Here is a 19,143-nt window from a genome sequence, read left to right as displayed (position 1 = left end):
TCCCATGCTGCCTTTGGAATGAATGCTGGAAGCCGTAGACAAAATTCACATCTACCCGGGCAAAGTTTCAAGCCCACCCCTGTATGAACTTAACAGATTCCTCCCCCGCCCGCTCATCACTGAAGACCCAGCTGAGGATAGAATCCCACTGGTGGAGTCAGATTCACCACAACCGTTCAAATGGAAGCAGGAGGAGTTCCTGGAGGAGGCCAATAGTGTTGAGTACAAAGGGTAGGGCGAGATGCTGATGATACACCTCCTGGTCACCTTTATCTCCCAAAACTCGATTTGAAATGGTCTTTGGCAGTCGGAGAGGAATTTCCTAGAATTACCTTTTCACCGGAATTGACCTCGGGTTTCTATTATTTGGCACTTCGCCTCTCCCAGGAGATTAGACAGCTGCCGTTGGGTGCATTGCACTGGAATCATGTTGCAACATGTGGAATGGAACAGACTCGATGGACCAGCTGTTTTTTTTGTTGACACTGAAGGAATCTCGGGCAGAAATCACGTCTCGCTGCCGGAGGAGTATGAACACAAAACCCTTTTTTACAACCTGTGCTGACCATTTCAGCGCAACCAGATCACAGCAATCCGGACACCAACTGAGAAAACAACAGCTGCGAGGAAACTAAAACAGCCACTGCCAGTTCAGTGCCAGCCGCGGTGCTGTCGGAGGGGAAAAGGTTCCTTAGCTAAACAACGTCCCTCCTTTTAGTGCATTTATTCTCCCATTATGACATGTAAGTGTATGGTCAACAACTCCAGTGTTTGTTGCCTTTATTGTCTTGTTCAGTCGGTTGTTCCAAACCGTTATCATCCTTTGAAAGACTCCCATTGTAGTGTATTTGCTTCATGGGTTCTTTGCTTAAGAATTCATAGCAACAGATTGCTAGTAAGAACTAGTTGGTTTATTAACAAAGGTTTAACAATCACACTACATATTCATCATCATCATAGGCAGCCCTTTGGAATCGAGGAAGACTTGCTTCCACTCTTTGTTATGTATGTTAACTGGGTTTTACCTGCCACCAGAGGACACGACTGCGGCAAGTACTGTGCATAAAATAATATCGTCGGCAGGCAGAGCTGCACATGGCAGGGCCTACTCGTCCGTGTTCGTACAATGTGTAACTGCTCAGCACTTGAGCACACGAAGCATCATCCACTGATGATAAGGCTTTAATATCGTTCCAGTTCCTTAATTTTTTCAAGCAAACTCCTGCCGAACAGCATTGGGCCATTATATCGGGGGTGAATCAAATATCGCCTTGTTGGCGTTGCGGGAGCTATCATCAGGCCCATTAATGCAAAGGCTGAGCAACACTGGGGCATCTTCAGCGAATGTATCAGCAACTGAGCAAGCATGCTGCGACACACCACATGGTTGAGGATGATCGATCCTGCGTGGATCAAGTGGCACAGGCAACTCAACCCAAGGTACAGGATGAAGAAGTGTATGGAATACATTCCTTTACCAAAAGTCCTCCGATAATGCTGGAATTTAAATTAAATGGAGTTCCAGTATCCACGAAATTCGACACGGGTGACAGTCAGTCAATAATGAGCCAGAGGGCTTTCGAAAAGCTTTGGGACACAAAGGCAAAAAGACCCAAACTGAGCCCAATCAATGCGAAGCTGCGTACCTACACCAGTCATTGGCAACGCAGCAGTAAAGGTATTGTACGATGGAGCTGTGCATGATTTATCGTGGTGATCGTTCCAGGCAATGGCCCAACGCTGTTCGGCAGGAGTTGGCTTGAGAAAATTAAGGAACTGGAACGATATTAAAGCCTTATCACCAGTGGATGACACTTTGTGTGCTCAAGTGCTGAGCACGTTTCCCTCGTTGTTCGAACCAGGCATCGGCAACTTCACGGGAGCCCAGGTGCAGATCCACCTAGGCCCGGACGTAAGACCCGTTCATCACAAGGCTCGAGCGATTCCGTACATGATGAGGGAGAAGGTTGAGATCGAACTGGACAGACTTCAACGGGGAGGAATCATATCACCAGTCGAGTTCAGCGAATGGGCTAGTCCAATTGTCCTGGTGTTGAAAAGTGATGTCATGGTCAGGATCTGCGGCAACTACAAGGTAACGATCAACCGAGTCTCGATACAGGATCAGTACCCGTTACCCAAGGCTGACGACCTGTTTGCAATGCTAGTGGGGGGGAAGTCATTCACCAAATTGGACCTGACCTCCGCTTACATGACACAGGAGCTGGTCGAATCTTCGAAAAAACTGACATGCATCAACACACACAAAGGACTGCTTATATACCAGATGCCCTTTTGGAATTCGCTCAGTGGCAGCCATATTTCAGAGAAACATGGAGAGATTGCTGAAATCTGCCCCAAGAAACATCGTGTTCCAAATTACATCCTGATCACCGGTCGCGACACCACCGAACACCTGCACAATCTGGAAGAGGTTCTACGTCGTCTGGACAGAGTGGGACTCAGGCTAAAACACTCCAAGTGCGTTTTCATGGCACCAGAAGTCGACTTCCTGGGGAGAAATATTTCAACAGATGGCATCAGGCCTACGGACTCGAAGACAGAGGCCATCAAGGATGCATGCAGGCCCCAGAGTGTGACGGAGCTGCGTTCGTTCCTGGGTCTTCTCAACTATTTTGGTAACTTTCTGCCTAGTTTGAGCACATTGCTAGAGCCCTTGCACATGTTGCTGAGAAAGGGTAATGACTAGGTTTGGGGCAAATCTCAAGACAGAGCTTTTGAGAAGCCAGGAACCTGCTATGTTCCAATAAATTACTGGTACACTATGACCTATGTAAGCAGTTAGTGCTGGCCTGCGACACCTCATCATATGGGGTCGGTTGTGTGCTCCAGCAAGCCAATGTATCAGGTAAATGCCAATCAGTTGCATATGCATCCAGAAGTCTGTCTAAGGCTGAAAGAGCTTATAGTATGACAGAGAAAGAGGCTTTAGCATGCGTATATGGGGTTAGGAAAATGCACCAATACCTGTTTGAGCTTCGGTTTGAGCTTGAAACAGACCACAAACCGCTCATTTCATTGTTTTCTGAGAGCAAAGGTATCAACACCAATGCCTCGTCCCGCATCCTAAGATGGGCACTGACATTATTCGCTTATGATTATGTCATCCGCCACAGACCAGGCACTGAAAACTGTGCTGATGCACTTGGCCGGCTACCATTGCCCACAACCGGGGTGGAAATGCCGCAGACTTGCTGCTGGTCATGGATGCCTTTGCGAGCGAGGGGTCACCCGTCATGGCTCGTCAAATTAGGACCTACCAGCCAGGATCCTGTACTGTCATGTGTAAAAAGGTGTGCCTAAATGGAAATTGGTCTGCCATTCCCAGGGAATTGCAGGATGAAATTAAGACTTATAGCCGCCGCAAAGATGAATTGTCTATTCAGTCTGATTGTCTGTTATGGGGTAATCGTGTTGTTATGCCAAAAAAAGCAGGGAAACTTTTGTGCGAGATTTACACAGTACCCACCCAGGCATTGACATGATGAAGGCCATTGCCAGGTCTCACATTTGGTGGCCCAGCATTGACTCGGACTTGGACTCATGCATGCATCAGTGCAACTCTTGCATGCAACTGAGTAATACACCTGTGGAGACTCCGCTGAGTCTGTGGTCAAGGCCATTGAAACTATGGTGAACGATCCACATCGACTTTGCCGGCCCTTTTCTCGGCAAAATGTTTTTAGTGGTAGTGAACGCTTGCTCCAAATGGATTGAATTCATAGTCATGTCATCCAGCACGTCCACAGCCACTATTGACAGCCTCTGGGCCATGTTCGCCACCCATGGCCTGCCTGGCGTCCTTGTCAGCAACAACAGACCATGTTTCGCCAGTTCGGAGTTCCACAAGATTATGACCCGTAATGGCATTAAGCATGTCAGGTCTGCCCCTTTCAAACCCGCGTCTAACGGTCAAGCGGAGCGGGCTGTCCAAACCATTAAGCAGAGCCTAAAACGCGTGACTCACGGCTCCCTACAAACCCACTTGTCCCGCATTCTGCTCAGTTACCGGACGAGACCCCACTCGCTCACCGGGATCCCTCCTCCCGAGCTGTTAATGAAGAGAGGCCTCAAAACCAGGCTCTCCCTTGTACACCCGGATCTCAATGATCATGTCGAAACCAAAAGGCAACGGCAACAATGGTACCACGATCGCATGACCGTATCACGTGACATTGCTGTTCAGACCCTGTGTTTGCCCTGAATTATGGTCATGGTCCAAAGTGTGTTGCTGGCACCATTTTGGCCAAGGAGAGGAACAGAGTGTTTGTAGTCAAACTGGGAAATGGCCAAACGTGCAAGAGGCACATCGACTAAACCAAACTGCGATTCACAGACAACCCAGAACAAATTGAAGATGACATCATCATCGACCAACAAACACACATCCAACCATCAGTTGACCCTTGTGTCATTCATGAACATCTCTGACAGTCCTGTCAGACTGACTGCTCCGCAGTGCAGCAATGGTCCTACTAACTCACCCAAGCTTGGGTTCGAACTGAGATGATCAACCAGGGAGCAGAAGGCCCCAGACCATCTCAACTTGTAAATACAACCTGTACCAAGGACTTTGGGGGAAATGATGTTATGTATGTTAACTGGGTTTTACCTGCCACCGGAGGGCACGACTGTCGGAGTTCTAATGGTCACTGGCAGACACGTGCAAGCCGTGTATATAATGTTGGCAGCCATGTTGAATCCTCACTTTGAGAATAAATAAACTGGAGTAAGGTCATGCCAGAACTAGTTCATCATACTGAGCCTTGTGGAGTTATTCGATACTTAACACTCTTAACATGAGTTTTTAGGTGGCTGAACAGTCCAATACGAGAACCACAGTCTCTGTCACAGGTGGGACAGATAGTCGTTGAGGGAAAGGGTGGGTGGGACTGGTTTGACGCACGCTCTTTCCGCTGCCTGCGCTTGATTTCGGTGATGAGACTCGAGGAGCTCAGCGCCCTCCCGGATGCACTTCCTCCACTTAGGGCAGTCTTTGGCCAGGGATTCCCAGGTGTCAGTGGGGATGTTGCACTCTATCAGGTAGGCTTTGAGGGTGTCCTTGTAATGTTTCCATTGCCCATCTTTGACTCGTTTGCCATGAAGGACCTTCGAGTAGAGCACTTGCTTTGGGAGTCTTGTGTCTGGCATGTGAACGATGTGGCCTGCCCAACGGAGTTGATCAAGTGTGGTCAGTGCTTCAATGCTGGAGATGTTGGCCTGGTTGAGGACGCTAACGTTGGTGCATCTGTCATCCCAGGGGATTTGTAGGATCTTGTGGAGACATCGTTGGTGGTATTTCTCCAGCGACTTGATGTGTCTACTGTACATGGTCCATGTTTCTGAGCCATACAGAAGGGCGGGTATTACTACAGTCCTGTCGACCATAAACTTGGTGGCAGTTTTGAGGGCCTGGTCTTCAAACACTCTTTTCTTCAGGCGGCCGAAGGCTACACTGGCGCACTGGAGGCGGTGTTGAATCTTGTTATCAATGCCTGCTCTTGTTGATAGGAGGCTCCCGAGATAAGGGAAGTGGTCCATGTTGTCCAGTGCCGCGCCATGGATCTTGATGACTGGGGGTCAGTGCTGTGCGGTGAGGACAGGCTAGTGGAGGACCTTTGTCTTACTGATGCTTAGCATAAGGCCCATGCTTTCGTACGTCTCAGTAAATATGTTGACTATGTCCTGGAGTTCAGCCTCTGAATGTGCGCAGGCGCAGGACTTTATTAAAAAAGGTTTAACAATCACACTACACATTACCAGTTCATCCACTCCCATGGCTCGCACTCACTGCTGCACATGGAGAACGGGCCCTTAGGCAGTGTCCTGGAGAGCTGCTGACCCTGGGGGAACTGTACCCCAGCAAGGAGTCAGGGCCTCCGCTACACCTCCCAAAAGCATGAACTCCATCACCTCGAAGAGCAAGGGCATCAGGCGCATGGGAATACCACCACCTCCAAGTGCTCCTTCAAGTCACATACCATTCCGACTTGGAAATACAGTCGCTATTCCTTCACGGTCGCTGGGTCAAGATCCTGGAATTCCCTGCCAAAGGACATTACCTTTCTCTCACGGACTGCAGCGGTTCAAGCAGAAGGCCCACCACCACCTTCTCAAGGGCAACCAGAGATGGGCAATAAATTTTGGCCTTACTAGTGACGCCTACAGCCTGAGAATGGAAAAAAAACCTGTGGGGAAGAGAAATTGTGGGGAAAAACAAGAACCATATTTACTGGAATATGAAGAGGCAAATCAGTTATGAGGTTCTAGAGGAAGCTGAACATCAGAACGCGCACACATACAGAAGCAGCGCAAACATTCGTGTGCACACACATGACCGTTGTGAGGACATAGCCTTTTCATCTTCCTCACCTCTCCAGAGCATCCCTCCTTCCGCATGTAGCTCCTGATGCAGGTCCATATTTTACTCTTTGACAGCATTGCTCCTCCTGTGGCCACCTCAAAGTTCTCATAGCTGCCGTACATCTTTACCACACTCTTCATGATCCGTACAGCCTAGAACAGAGACACAAGGGAATGGGATTGTGGTTACTCTGCAGCGTCTCATTCAGAATCTAACCCAGTTACCGGTCTGCCCTCTGATCTTGTAAGAGTTTCCACCAATCTGATGGAGGATTCTTGAATTCTTACTGAACTCTTCTGAGAATGGGGCTCCATCAAGGAATTAAATCAACTGTTAAATATTTCTCTTTGGTTATCTCCAGCTCAGTGAATACATACAAAGCAAGCTGTGATACTGAGCTCTGCAGACCAGAAGATCGCAGCCCCATGCAGTGGTAGAGGACATCAATTTGGGTTGAGGGCAGCGCGCTATAATAGTAACATAGAATCATAGAAGGAGCAGGCCATTTGGCCCTTCGAGCCTGCACCACCATTCAATGTGATCATGGCTGATCAAGCCACTTCAGTACCCCACTCCCGCCTTCTCTCCATACCCTCTGATCCCCTTAGCCATAAGGGCCACATCTAACTCCCTCTTGAATATATCCAATGAACTGGACTCAACAACTTTCTGTGGCAGAGAATTCCACAGGTTCACCACTCTATGGGTGAAAAAGTTTCTCCTCACCTCAGTCCTATATGGCTTACCCCTTATCCTTAGACTGTGACCCCTGGTTCTGGACTTCCCCATCATCGGGAACATTCTTCCTGCATCTAACTTGTCCAGTCCCGTCATAATTTTATATGCTTCTATGAGATTCCCTCTCATTCTTCTAAATTCCATTGAGTATAAGCCTAGCCGATCCAATCTTTCTTCATATGTCAGTCCTGTCATCCCGGGAATTAGTCTGGTGAACCTTCGCTGCACTCCCTCAATAACAAGCATGTCCTTCCTCAGATTAGGGGACCAAAACTGTACACAATACTCAAGGTGTGGTCTCACCAAGGCCCTGTACAACTGCAGCAAGACCTCACTGCTCCTATACTCCAATCCTCTCGCTATGAAGGCCAGCATGTCATTTCCTTTCTTTACCGCCTGCTGTATCTGCATGCCTACCTTCAGTGACTAATGTACCATGACACCCAGGTCTCATTGCACCTCCCTTTTTACTAATCTGTCGCCATTCAGATAATAATCTGCCTTCCTGTTTGTGCAATTAAAGTGGATAGCCTCACATTTATCTACATTATACTGCATCTGCCATGCATTTGTCCATTCACCTAACCTGTCCAAGTCACTCTGCAGCCTCTTAGCATCCTCCTCATAGCTCACACTGCCACCCAGCTTAGTGTCATCTGCAAACTTGGAGATATTACATTCAATTCCTTCGTCTAAATCATTAATGCATATTGTAAATAGCTGGGGTCCCACTAGTCACTGCCTGCCATTCTGAAAATGACCCGTTTATTCCCACTCTTTGCTTCCTGTCTGCCAACCAGTTCTCTATCCACGTCAATACTTTACCCCCAATACCATGTGCCTTAATTTTGCACACGAATCTCTTGTGTGGGACCTTGTCAAAAGCCTTTTGAAAGTCCAAATACACCACATCCACTGGTTCTCCCTTATCCACTCTACTAGTTATATCCTCAAAAAACTCTAGAAGATTTGTCAAGTATGATTTTCTTTTCATAAATCCATGCTGACTTGGACCGATCCTGTCACTGCTTTCCAAATACGCTATTATTACATCTTTAATAATTGATTCCAGCATTTTCCTCACCACCGATGTCAGGCTAATCGGTCTATAATTCCTTGTTTTCTCTCTCCCTCCTTTTTTAAAAAGTGGGGTTACATCAGCTACCCTCCAATCCATAGGTACTGATCCAGAGTCCATGGAATTTTGGAAAATGATGACCAATGAATCTACTATTTCTAGGGCTACTTCCTTAAGTACTCTGGGATGTAGACTATCAGGCCCTGGGGATTTATTGGCCTTCAGTTCCATCAATTTCCCTAACACCATTTCCCCCTTCTCGCTAGACCCTCGGTCCCCTAGTATTTTTGGGAAGTTATTCGTGTCTTCCTTAGTGAAGACCGAACCAAAGTATTTGTTCAATTGGCCTGCCATTTCCTTGTTCCCCATTATGAATTCACCTGATTCTGACTGCAAGGGACCTACATTAGTCTTCACTAATCTTTTTCTCGTCACATATCTATAGAAGCTTTTGCAGTCAGTTTTTATGTTCCCTGCAAGCTTACTCTCATACTCTATTTTCCCCCTCCGAATTAAAACCTTAGTCCTCCTCTGCTGAATTTTAAATTTCTCCCAGTCCTCAGGTTTGCTGCTTTTTCTGGCCAATTTATATGGCTCTTCCTTGGATTTAACACTATCCCTAATTTCCCTTGTTAGCCACGGTTGAGCCACCTTTCCTGTTTTATTTTTATGCCAGTCAGGGATGTACAATAGTTGTAATTCATCCATGTGATCTTTAAATGTCTGCCATTGCCTATCCACCGTCAACCTTTTAAGTATCATTCGCCAGTCTATCCTAGCGAAATCACGTCTCATATCATCGAAGTTTCCTTTCTTTAAGTTCGGGACCCTAGTCTCTGAATTAACTGTGTCGCTCTTAATGAAGAATTCTACCATATTATGGTCTTCCCCAAAGGGCCACACATGACCAGATTGCCAATTAATCCTCTCTCGTTACACAACACCCAATCTAGCATGGCCAGCTCTCTAGTTGGTTCCTTGATATATTGGTCTGGAAAACCATCCCTTATAATCTCCAGGAAATCCTCCTCCACAGTATTGCTACCAGTTTGGTTAGTCCAATCAATATGTAGGTTAAAGTCACCCATGATAACTGCTGAACTCTTAATGCATGCATCCCTAATTTCCTGTTTGTTACCATCCCAACCTCCCTATTACTGTTTGGTGGTCTGTACACAACTCCCACTAACGTTTTGTGCTCTTTGGTGTTTCGCAGCTCTACCCATATCGATTCCGCATCATCCAAGCTAATGTCCTTCCTTACTATTGCATTAACCTCCTCTTTAACCAGTAACATTATCCCACCTCCTTTTCCTTCCTGTCTATCCTTCCTGAATATTGAATACCCCTGGATGTTGAGACCCAGCCTTGGTTACCCTGGAGCCATGTCTCCGTAATCCCAATTACATCATATCTGTTAACAGCTATCTGCGCAGTTAATTCGTCCACCTTATTACGAATGCTCCTCGCATTGAGACTCGGAGTCTTCAGGCTTGTTTTTTTAACACTCTTTGTCCTTTTAGAATTATGTTGTAATGTGGCCCTTTTTGATTTTTGCCCTTGATTTCTCTGCCCTCCACTCTTGCTTTTCTCCATCCTACCTTTTGCTTCTGCCCCCTTTTTACTTCCCTCTGCCTCCCTTCATAGATTCCCATCCCCTTGCCATATTAGTTTAACCCTTCCCCAACAGTACTAGAAAACACTCCGCCTTGGTGTCCTCATGCTCAGAAGGGCAAAAGAAAGCAGAATCAGCCGTTGTTTTCACTGCTGATTCCTGCCCAGCGACCATTGACAGACAAAATAAACATGTGCAAACATTGGGGGTGTGGAAAGATGTTCACTATCAAAATCATAAACACATCGATCATACATATCAACAGGTAGTACTCTCAACTATGAGCCAATGGTTAAAGTCCCACTCCGGACACTTGAGTAATAGTCTAGGTGGACACTCCAGTGCAGTACTGAGGGAGTGCTGCACAGTCAGAGGTGCCGACTTTCGGACCAGATGGTAAACCAAGATAGTCTGCCATCTCAGGTGGATGTAAAGGATCCTGTGGCACTGTGTCAAAGAGCAGGGGGGTTCTTCCAGTGTTCTGGCAAATGTTTATCCCTCAACCATCATCACTAACACAGATTATCAGTTATTATCTCATTGCTGTTGTGGGAGCTTACTGTGTACACATTGGCTGCAGTGCTTTCCGACATTACAACAGTGACTATCAATGTCTGCACTAAGTTTTCTTTAGGTGTGCAGCTCCTTTACCGCACATGTGCAGTTTTTGCCATTAGAACACCATTGAGTTCACTGTACGGCTGCATAGCTTACAGGGAACATTGGGGACTACACTTCAAAAGTACTTCATTGGCTGTAAAGCACTTTCAGACTTCCTTAAGGTCGTGAAAGACTATATAAATGCAAGTTCTTTGTTTATATACAGAGGGAGTAAGAGTCAAAATAAACAATTTGTGATATATCTAGAAAGCAATTAAATATACAAGAAACTAAAGAAAAAAGGGACAACATTTTATAGAAAGAAATATTAATAAAGAGCAAGAGGCGATCATATCTAAATCTGCAGTATTTATACAAAGAGTAGGTGAATATACAGGCTGGAAATCTGCAGCATAGAGAGAGACACACAGACAGAGATAAAGAAACAGAGAGAGAGAGAGAGAGAGAGAGAGAGACAGGGTGAGAGCAAGACCGACAGACAGAAAGAGAGATAGACAAAGAGAGAGAGCAAGGCGGTGAAAAATGGAAACAGATGGACAGAGACAGTAAAAGACAGATGGAGACACAGGAAGAGAGCGATAGACAGAGAGAAACTCACAGGCACACACACATACACACACACACGATTGAAATAAATGTAAGTCCTGTGCCACCAATTCAATGCCGAGATCACACAATAATTGAAATAATTTACCTCACTACAATTTTTTTTAAACACTTTTCTTAATCCGTGTTCTTTGACCCACTGTCCATCAATTTTTTTAGACTGAACAAAAGTTGGAAACTAAAGGGCACGGATACCAATAGTAGTCGCTCCACTGGCACCCCAGCCAGGTTCAGTGAACTCAGCAAAGACCAATGGCCTTTGTGGCACTTACAGCACTGTAAACCTCGGCTACCCATTGATCAAACCCACTGAGCCATAAGGGTAGCTCCAAGAGAATTAAAGCCATCAAACGGAACTCCATTAAACACAACCTGCTATCACTACGCGTTAAGCAGTTAATCCAATTTTCCTGTTAGTACAACGTTTTCTGTATGCTGCAGTCTGGCATTAATCCTAAAATTGAATTACCCTGTACATGTGAAACGCAGGATCATCTCCGAGAAATCAGAACATCAACAGCAGCAGCTCAGCCACTAAACATTGGCTTAAACTAACACCAGATAAAAACTGCATTAAACACACAGCCACAAACTGCATTAAACATACAGACACAAACTGCATTAAACTAATACACAGACACAAACTGCATTAAACACACAGACACAAACTGCATTAAACTAATACACAGACAGAAACTGCATTAAACTAACACCAGACACAAACTGCATTAAACACACAAGACACCAACTGCATTAAACACACAGACACAAACTGCATTAGAATGCAGTCCAATTGTAATCACAACTTCCCTTCCCCACACTCCCCGCCCAACACCCAACAGGGCTAATTTCTAGCTAACTCAGCACTGAACAGGGATCAAACCTTGAGCCTTCCTGGCCCGCAGGACCCAGTACCACACTATGCAATATGATGCAATATGCCCACTTTGACATCAGAATCATTTGTGGCGAACTTATTTTACTCGACATCCGTCCAGCTCACAATACAGGTGATGATCAGTACACTGTTACAGCAACAACATAACAGTGCCATTAACATAGTCAAATGTCCCAATGCATTATCAAACTTTCACACAGTGCCAATATTAGGACGTGAGCAAAATATTGGTCAAATAAGTTGGTTTTAAGGAGAGTTCTAAAGGAAGAGGGAGAGGGAGAGATGGAGAGGCTTAGGGAGGGAATTTCCAGCGATTAGGGCTTAGGCAGCTGAAGACCATTGGTGGGGCGATGGAAATCGGGGGTGCACAAGAGGAGGAGCACAGAGATCTCGGAGGGTTGGAGTGGTTAAAGAAATAGAGAGAAGCTATGTCATGGAGGGATTTGAACACAACAATGACAACTTGGATTTATATAGCGCCTTTAACGTAGTAAAACGTCCCAAGGCGCCTCACAGGAGGGTTATGACAAAGAAATTGACCGCCGAGCCACATAAGGAGAAATCAGGGCAGATGACCAAAAGCTTGGTCAAAGAGGTAGGTTTTAAGGAGTGGCGGAGAGGTTTAGGCAGGGAATTCCAGAGCTCAGGGCCTCAGCAGCTGAAGTCATGGCCACCGATGGTTGAGCGATTATAATCAGGGATGCTCAAGAGAGCAGAATTAGAGGAGCGCAGTCATCTCAGGGAGTTGTGGGGCTGGAGGAGATTACAGAGATAGGGAGGGGTGAGCACATGGAAGGTTTTGAAAATAAGGATGAAAATTTTGAAATCGAGACGTTGCTTAACCGGGTCAGGACACGGGCTGCTGAGTTTTGGATGACCTCAAGTTTACATAGGGTAGAACGTGGGAGGCCAGCCAGGAGTGCGTTGGAATAGTCAAGTCTAGAGGTAAGAAAGGCATGGATGAGGGTTTCAGCAGCGGATGAGCTGAGGCAAGGGCAGAGACGGGCGATGTTACGGAAGTAGAAATAGGTGGTCTTTAGTTATGCTGTGGATATGTGGGCGAAAGCTAATTTCAGGGTCAAATATGACACCAAGGTTGCGAACAGTCTGGTTCAGCCTCTGACAGGAGTTGAGGAGAGGGATGGAGTCAGTGGCTAGGGAACGGAGTTTTTGGCAGGGACTGAAAACAATGGCTTCAATCTTACCAATGTTTAATTGGAGAAAATTTCTGCTCATCCAGAACTGGATGTTGGGCAAGCAGTCTGACAATTTAGAGACCGTGGAAGGGTCGAGAGAAGTGGTATTGAGGTAGAGCTGGGTGTTATCAGCGTGCATGTGGAAACTGGCGCTGTGTTTTCGGATGATGTAGCCAAGCGGCAACATGTAGATGAGAATAGGAGGGGGCCAGGGATAGATCCTTGGGGGACACCAGAGGTAACGATGCAGGGGTGGGAAGAGAAGCCATTACAGGTGATTCTCTGGCTACGATTAGATAGATAAGAATGGAACCAGGCGAGTGCAGTCTCACCCAGCTGGATGACGGTGGAGAGGCGTTGGAGAAGGATAGAGTGGTGAACCGTGTCAAAGGCTGCAGACAAGTCGAGAAGGACAAGGAGGGATAGTTTGCCTTTGTCACAGTCACAAAGGATGTCATTTGTGACTTTGATGAGAGCCGTTTCGGCACAGTGGCAGGCGCGGAAACCGGATTGGAGGGATTCAAACATGGAAGTGCGGGAAAGATGGGCACGGATTTGGGAGGTGACAACATGTTCAAGGACTTTGGAGAGGAAAGGGAGGTTGGAGATGCGGCGGTAGTTTGCAAGGACGGCGGAACCAAGGGTTGGCTTTTTGAGGAGAGGGGTGATGACAGCAGATTTGAGGGAGAGGGGGACAGTCCCTGCGGAGAGAGAACCGTTAACAATGTCAGCTAACATGGGAGCCAGGAAAGGAAGCTGGGTGGTCAGCAGTTTGGTGGGAATAGGGTCGAAGGAAGAGGAAATGTGTCTCATGGACAGGATGAGCTTGGAGAGGTCGGAGAGAAACTGGAGAAAGATGTGAGTTCAGGGTTAGGGCAGGGGGGATCCTTAGAGGAAGTTTGGCCCGGTGGGCTAGGGAAAGGAAGGGAAATGGCAGAGGCAGCTGAACGGATGGTCTCAATCTTGGAGACAAAGATGTCCATGAGCTCCTCACACTTGTTGTCAGCGTTGAGAATGGAGGAGACAGGGGAGATGAGTTTAAGAAGAGGGTTAGCAGTGAAGAATAGAAGCAGGGATTGATCTTTGCATTCCAGAATGATTCTGGAATAGGGAGCAATCTTGGCAGATGAGAGCAGGACCCGATAATGCTTTATGTAGTCCAGCCAGATCTGGCAGTGAATGGCGAAACCAGTTGTCCTCCAAATCTGTTCAAGTCTGCGTACTTTGGACTTAGGGAGCGAAGATGAAGGCTGTACCAGGGAGAATAGCCAGGGTGAGAGAGAGTAACTGTTTTAATAGAGACTAGGGCATCAAAGGTAGTGGTGAGGGGGTGATTGAGCAGATCGATAGCTGCAGAAATGTTGTGGTGAATAGAGGGCCAAAGGCTGCACAGTTGGGATTTCGTAAGTGCAGCTGTAAGGGAGTCGGGAGAGAGTTTTTCCAGGGGTAGGCACAGAAGGAAGTAGGATTAGTGGGGGGGTGGTGGGGGATGTGGGTGGAGAGCGATATGAGGAAGTGGTCAGAAATGGCCTTATCTCCGATTGTCACGATCGGATAAGAAGTTGAAATTTGAGGCGTTGCCGGACCGGGAATCAATGCAGGTCAGCGAGAACATGGATGATGGTGAGCGTTAGGATACGGGCAGCAGAGTTTTGGATGTGCTTAACATTATGGAAGATGGGAGGCAGGCCAGGAGCGCATGGGAGCGCTCCTGGAGCGACTCCGGAGGCAACCAAAGCATGGAGGTAACAGAATTTAACGACTTAAGAAGAGGTCCTCACCTGCTCGATGAAGCGGTCTGAGGCCATGCAGTACTTGCTCATTATGCTACTGCTGAGGGGCTCCGAATACTCGAACTGAGGATTGTAGATGTAGTTGGACTGAAAAAACGTCTCTTTCTCCTTGTCGACGTTCATTGGTCTCAGCGCCACCAAGAGGCACGGGCTTTTCGCGGGCGGTGGCTCCCGTGCGCTGTACTTGGCTATGTGAGGGAGAGAGGTGGCGTTCCTGATGCGGGCCCGGGAGCGACCAGAGCCCACGCTGTTGACGCTGTATGAACTTTCGCTCCGTCTCATCCAGCTACAGTGTCCGTTACTGAGCAGACTCGGCCCAGCTATCAGCGTCTTGCTGACCTTCAAGCTGCACCCGAGCGTCCCCGGGGCCTGCGATATAGTTCTCAGAGGCGCGTCCGGCTGCGTGGTGGCAAGGTGGTGGTGCGGCTGGATCCCGTTCCTCTCACCGCCCTTTCTCTCGGCCTCTTTCTTCGGTGCTTTGGTCATGTCGACCCTCTTGCTCTTCGGAGGCCCAGGCAAGGCCTGCGCTCCTGGATCAAGCACCATCTCCGGAGCCAGGAAGCAGTGCCGTGGGAAGCCTAACTTTAGCCTCACTTTGCCGCTCTGCACAATAGAAAAAAAAGAAATGAGGTCACGTCCGCTGTGGAAAATTACAGTCAGCTTCCTTTGAATTGACACCTCACTTCCTGCCCAAGCAAGCAGTATTGCCATCCTTAGGGAGTCAGACACTAGGCCTGAATCCAAGACTTAAATTTAAACACATACAAAAACACACAAAGGCTTCCCTCAATGGCCCACATAGCCGGTCATCTTAATGCCCGATTTACACCCCATCCGATTGAAATCAACAGGAGAGTACAACCGGGTGGGGGAGACAGTCTGTAAAATGGGTGCCCGACTCGAGCGCACCCATCTCCCACCAGGCAGATTGGGTTAAAATGACCCCCAGAGAGTCACTGAGCTGCACGGATCAGGTCGGTCCCTGGTTCAACCTCTGACAAGGTGACAGTCAGAGTGACACACAATTGGTGCCATTAGATTAGAGGCGGAAAGTGGCCATCTGGCAAGGTAACTCAGTGTTCGGTTACATTCTTAAAGAGACAGAAAGCCAGCTTTTGGCACTTAATCGGCCTCAAGATGTCCATAACAGCACTCATTTTGTAACTGACCTCACAATGTGCTTTTTACAGCAATTAGAACTTTTGGTCTTAAAGGGACAGGCCAGAGTGAACAGAGCTGACCCTGGAATTCCCCAAGGGATGCATAAATCCAGCCAGCGATCGGCGGAAGCCCCACGGAAATGGGGTGAATGGCTCTTTACGCCCTTTCACAGTGGGATTCCACAGAGTTACTGCAGGAGACCAAATTCATGGCTAACTCCGTCTTACCAGCAGAATAATACATTGTGCAATATGTGATTTAACACTCCTATCTTAATGTGACAGCATATTCTCAAATACTACAGGTGACCAACTAGCTAAGATATCAGGAGAGCCACTCATTATAATATATAGTCATAGAATTATCGAAAGGTAATTCTTTCACCTGATTGAGACTGCTGAACCTTATTGCCCCACGAGCATCAATTTAGCCTTAACACTTTGTAGGCTACTGATGTAAGGTCCTTGGTTATATTCCCGATGCAGGATGCATGTTTCTTGCCTGTTGCATTTTACAACAAAAACTTGCATTTATATAGCGCCTTTAATGCAGTAAAATGCCTCAAGGTGCTTCACAGCAGCGTAATCAGACAAAATTTGACACTGAGTCACACAAGAAGATTTTAGGTCAGGTGACCAAAAACTTGGTCAAAGAGGTAGGGGTTTTAAGGAGTGTCTGAAATGAGGTGAGAGAGGTAGAGGGGTGCACACAGTAAACAGTCACTAAACCAATTAAAGGGGCAGCAGAACACATGTTCCAATACCAGGTGTGGAGAATAAATCTGACTGCAAGTGATTTAAATTAAAAATCAGCTTCTATTTTTGTTTTTCTGTGTCTGGGGGGAGGGCAGGCATTGCTGGCTTCAGCACTGCAGCATCTGTTCTGACCAGCATTCCCTGTCGTTTCCTGGCACTCGCACTACTGAGCCACTGCAGCCTAGATGCAGCAACTATCAGAGGTCCAGGTGAAACTGTGGGACTGTCTGGGATTCCATGGTTCAGCCTTCTGTCATTTCAGTGAGGTAACAACGAAGGCCAAGGCCAAGGCCAAAGTCCATTGGGCATTTACGTGGTTGCAACTTGATAAAGCAAAACTATGATGGGATCAGATTGGCCCCCATCAACTTCAACGGAAAGTAAAAACCGGGCAGGTGGTAAAAAACAGAAAGCCCATCTAATCCCGTCAGTTCTCCGCTGTGTGTGTTAGGTTATAATTATCTCTTTGTCTCTGTTAATCCTATTACTGCATGTGTTATTTCATAGAATCATAGCATGTGACAGCACAGAAGGAGGCCATTCGGCCCATCGTGCCTGTGCCGGCTCTTTGAAAGAGCGATGCAATTAGTCCCTCTCCTCTGCTCCTTCCTCAGAGCCCTGATTATTTTTCCCCTTCAAGTATTTATCCAATTCCCCTTTGAACGTTATTATTAATTCTGCTTCCATAACCCTTTCAGACAGTATTTTTTTCCCCTTTGTTGCTTCCTCACAGTCAACTCCGGTTCTCTTGCCAATTGCCTTAAATCTGTGTCCTCTCGATACCAACCCTTTTGCCACCAGAAGCATTTCTCTTTATTTACTCCATCAAAACCCTTCATGATTTTGAACACTTCGATCAAATTTCTCCCTAAACTTCTCTGCTCTATAGAGAACAACCCCAGCTTCCCTTGTCATCCACGTAACTGAAATCTTTCATCCCTGGCACCGTTCTAGTAAATCTCCTCTGCACCGTCTCTAAGGCCTTGACATTCTTCCTAAAGTGTGGCGCCCAGAATTGGCCACAAAACTCCAACTGGGGCCTAACCAGTGTTTTATAAAGGTTTAGCATAACTTCCTTGCTTTTGTACTCTATGCTTCTATTTATAAAGCCAAGTATCCTGTATATCTTTCTAGCAGCCTTCTCAAATTTGCCCTGCCACCTTCAAAGATTTGTACACTCCCAGGTTTCTCTGTTCTTGCACCTTTAAAATTGTACCACTTAGTTTATATTGCCTCTCCTCAATCTTCCTATCAAAATGAATCACTTCACACTTCTCTGCATTAAATTTCATCTGCCTTGCGTCTGCCCATTTCATCAGTCTATGTCCACCTGAAGTTTGTTACCTGTACTATCCTCCTCACTATGTACTTGATGTCCAAGTTTCAAAAGAGCTGTGATTGCTCACCACTATTCGCTGCTTTCTGTCCCTTAACCAATTACATATCCACGCAGCCACTGCCCCACCCCTTTAATCCCATGGGCTTCAAGTTGCTAATAAGTCTATTATGTGCTACTTTATCAAATGCTTTTGAAAGTCCATATAATCATCAACCACACTACCACCATCAACCCTCTCCGTTACTTCATCAAAGAACTCAATCAACTTAGTCAAACATGATTTGCCTTTAACAAATCCGTGCTGGCTTTCATTTATTAACCCATATTTTTCCTAGTGCCAATTAATTTTGACCTGGATTATTGTCTCTAAAAGTTTATACTGACCGGCCTGTAGTTATCGGGTTTATCCCTCGCCCCTTTTTTGAACAGGGTGTAACATTTGCATCCTCCAGTCCTCCGGCACCCTTCCCATACCGAAGGAGGATTGGAAGATTGTGGCCAGAGCCTCCATGATTTCCACACTTACTTCCCTCAGGAACCTAGGATGCATCCCATCTGGAAGGGATCACTATTGTACTTTTAGCACTGCCAACCTTTTAACATCCATTTTATCTAGTTTTATCCTTCCCAATTTCTCTACTATGTATTTATGTATAAAGTGATAGTGATTTTGAAGCATTGATTTTTTTTAAAATTACAAGTGCATTGGTTATTCAAGTGCTGCCCAGATTATTATGTCAGATTTGCTCTTGGCCAGCCTTTAAATGTGGTGTATGTCCGCCTTACAGGGCCTGTTTTTAGCTGTTTCCTGGCACTGCTGGATCCAGTTAGTAGTTGGGACAGGATCTTTGTTTACAGATGATCAGTTCCTCTCTCCGAATAGCTCTGCACTTTTCCACCTCTGTCTCCTGTTGCTGGCGGAGGCGTTGTGACCACTGCTGGCCCGCAGTCGTTTTAT

The 19,143-nt window shown here is 46.6% G+C and overlaps 1 protein-coding gene across 1 annotated transcript in view; it reads right to left on the bottom strand.

Annotated features, from left to right (window-relative positions):
* The window catches only part of LOC139278049 (microtubule-associated tyrosine carboxypeptidase 1-like), a 46,974-nt gene extending 31,741 nt beyond the window's left edge, over window positions 1-15,233 (bottom strand). The window contains exons 1-2 of the mRNA XM_070896714.1: window positions 14,919-15,233; window positions 6,394-6,537 (exon numbers count right to left, since the gene is read on the bottom strand). Coding sequence (XP_070752815.1) covers window positions 6,394-6,537; window positions 14,919-15,212 — 438 coding nt within the window. The 5' untranslated portion in view covers window positions 15,213-15,233. The remainder of the gene's footprint in view (window positions 1-6,393; window positions 6,538-14,918) is intronic.
* Window positions 15,234-19,143: the final 3,910 nt, after the last annotated feature.

This window comes from Pristiophorus japonicus, chromosome 13, assembly GCF_044704955.1.
Source record: "Pristiophorus japonicus isolate sPriJap1 chromosome 13, sPriJap1.hap1, whole genome shotgun sequence".
Lineage (NCBI taxonomy): Eukaryota > Metazoa > Chordata > Chondrichthyes > Pristiophoridae > Pristiophorus > Pristiophorus japonicus.
Note: the sequence above shows the minus strand (reverse complement) of the source record. Positions and strands in the feature narration are given on the sequence as shown.